The sequence below is a fragment of the Hordeum vulgare genome, chromosome 2H, assembly GCF_904849725.1.
Source record: "Hordeum vulgare subsp. vulgare chromosome 2H, MorexV3_pseudomolecules_assembly, whole genome shotgun sequence".
NCBI classification, from domain to species: Eukaryota; Viridiplantae; Streptophyta; class Magnoliopsida; order Poales; family Poaceae; genus Hordeum; species Hordeum vulgare.
Window position 1 is genome coordinate 47,494,721 of NC_058519.1, and position 2,679 is coordinate 47,497,399.

Below are 2,679 nucleotides of genomic sequence, written 5' to 3' on the forward strand. Positions count from 1 at the left end.
ACACCAAGGGCTACATGAATATTCATCATCTGCACAACTCATCTTATCACATTAGTTCCTCCCTGTCACCACAAAACAAGATGGATATCCTAGTCCCTCACACAAAGTCTCCTTTCCAATGGAAGGAAGGGTCCAAAATCTAGCCTTTAGTTAGGAAGTCTTGGTAGAGACTCAAGGTCCAAATACCCAGACGCCTTCATTATCTTTATAACAAATACAAATGGATACGAGACGAAACAGACAGCTAACCCAATGCCAATCACTACACCCTCTATAGCTATATATATATATATATATGTGTATCCATGACCGGGCAAATGCAGATCACACATCTTCATACACCCCAACCATGCATGGTTTATCGAACCAAATAATCCCCCCATCCTCAACATTCATTAACAGCCATGGCCTAGCTACATATATTGCTGACAGCTTTTAGTCTAAAGCATCCCATCCTCAACATTATTTCACAACCATGGCCTAGCTACATATATTGTCCAAAAAAATTAGTCTAAATCATCCCCATATCCTCAACATTCTTCCACAGCCATGGCCTAGCTACGTATAATGTCCATGAGTTTCTAGTTTTTAATCACTATTGTTAACCTGTTGGAGAGTTTGTTGTGTTCGATTAATTAAGGAAGGAGGACAACCATGGATCTGGACATGTATAACATGGTGGTGCAAGAAAACGGCGAAGTCACATACGAGCTGACCGACCCGACGAAATGGGGCGCGTGGGCGCACGAGGGGCACCGGCTGTGGGCGTCCATGTCGGAGGACTTCTGGCTATACGAGTACAAGGTCCGGATGTGCCCGCAACCGTATAGCCATGACTGGACGGCGTGCCCCTACGCGCACAAGGACGAGCGCGCTCGTCGCCGCGACCCGCGCCGCTTCAGCTACATTGCCGTCTCCTGCCCGGAGTACCGCACCAACGCGCGCGCGCATGCGCAGCTCCGGCTCGCCGGCGCCGCGCACCCGCCGCCAACCTGTGCGCGCGGCCTCAGGTGCCGCTACGCGCACGGCGTCTTCGAGCTCTGGCTGCACCCATCCCGGTTCCGCACGCGCACGTGCGACGCCGGCACGCGCTGCCAGCGCCAGATCTGCTTCTTCGCGCACTTCACCCACGAGCTCAGGGGCGAGGATCCCATCGCCGCCTTCGCCACCGCCGCCACGGTGCCGCCTTCGACCTTTGACATGCCACAGATGGCCCCCGCCGCCTTTGCCGCCGCCGCCACGGTGCCACCTTCGACCTTTGACATGCCGCAGACGCCGCCCCACATCCTCCAGCGCGCTCCATTCACTTCGGTGCCGCGTCCGTATGCTGTTCCAGCTCCTCAACTGTTTGATGATGTCACCCTACAGGCCACTCCAAATCGGCTTCGCATGCTGAGCCTATATTCTGCCATCAATGGGGATGATGTTTTCTCCTCCCCCATCGCCACCTCCGCCGCCGTCACCACAGCTGCGACCACCATGCCGACCATGAGGGTGCCCTTGCCGGCGTACGAGGAGGTGGAGGACGCTAAATCCGTCCACTATGCGGACGACGAAGACTCCCTGTTAAACGACTACCCGCACCGAGATCTCATCATGGACTTTATGCGCTAGATATCCGAGCTATGGCTGTCGTGGATGTACGCCAAACGGCTGTAGGGCGTGCGTATATGTTAGTATATAATCATTCCTGGTCATAATAAGTGCCCTTTCCATGTAGAGATATATATCCGATGGAGATGTGTGCTATTGTCATTTATATATTATTATTATTATTATGTTGTTGTTGTTGTTGTTGTTGTTGTTGTTGTTTTATCAGTCAGAAAAATGTGTAAATATTTGCTTAAGCAACATATATAAACGATTTGTCGAACTCAGATGCCTCTTCGGTTCTTTTTATTTTTGGGACAAGCTAAGATTTTTTTCTATCTGTGACAAGGATATCATCATGCCAGAGATGTGATTTACTGTGCGGCGTGCCGCTTTATCTGGTAGTATTATGAGATAAGGATCATGTATATATGTTTGAGTTTTGTTCGATTTCTATAGACAAAATGCCGATATGGCACAATAATCATAGAATTAAAGACGAGAGAGGATGGAATTGTATTTTAGTGGAAATGCAGCTCTGAGCTCATTCCTTATGCGACAAAATAAATTCTATTATATTGGGTGTGGAAAAGCATTGAAACTACTCATAATAGGAAGTAGCATAGAGTAGTAACATATGTATGTTACTAGTCTAAGTTACTACCTTCACAGTGGATAGTAACATAGGGGTAGTAATATTAAGCCTATCATTTATTAGGCTGTAGACTCATCTTGCCTTGGTTCTTTTTATTTTTGGGACAAGCTAAGACTTTTTTCTATCTGTAACAAGGATATCATCATGCCAGAGATGTGATTTACTGTGCGGCGTGCCGCTTTATCTGGTAGTATTATGAGATAAGGATCATGTATATATGTTTGAGTTTTGTTCGATTTCTATAGACAAAATGCCGATATGGCACAATAATCATAGAATTAAAGACGAGAGAGGATGGAATTGTATTTTAGTGGAAATGCAACTCTGAGCTCATTCCTTATGCGACAAAATAAATTCTATTATATTGGGTGTGGAAAAGCATTGAAACTACTCGTAATAGGAAGTAACATAGAGTAGTAACATATGTATGTTAC

General features: G+C 46.8%; 1 protein-coding gene across 1 annotated transcript; it reads left to right on the forward strand.

Annotated features, from left to right (window-relative positions):
• The first annotated feature begins 287 nt into the window (after nucleotides 1-287).
• Nucleotides 288-1,761, forward strand: LOC123429493 (zinc finger CCCH domain-containing protein 10-like). The gene has a single exon (XM_045113519.1). It carries the CDS (start codon nucleotides 655-657, stop codon nucleotides 1,612-1,614), a length of 960 nt encoding a protein of 319 aa, XP_044969454.1. The 5' UTR covers nucleotides 288-654; the 3' UTR covers nucleotides 1,615-1,761.
• Nucleotides 1,762-2,679: the final 918 nt, after the last annotated feature.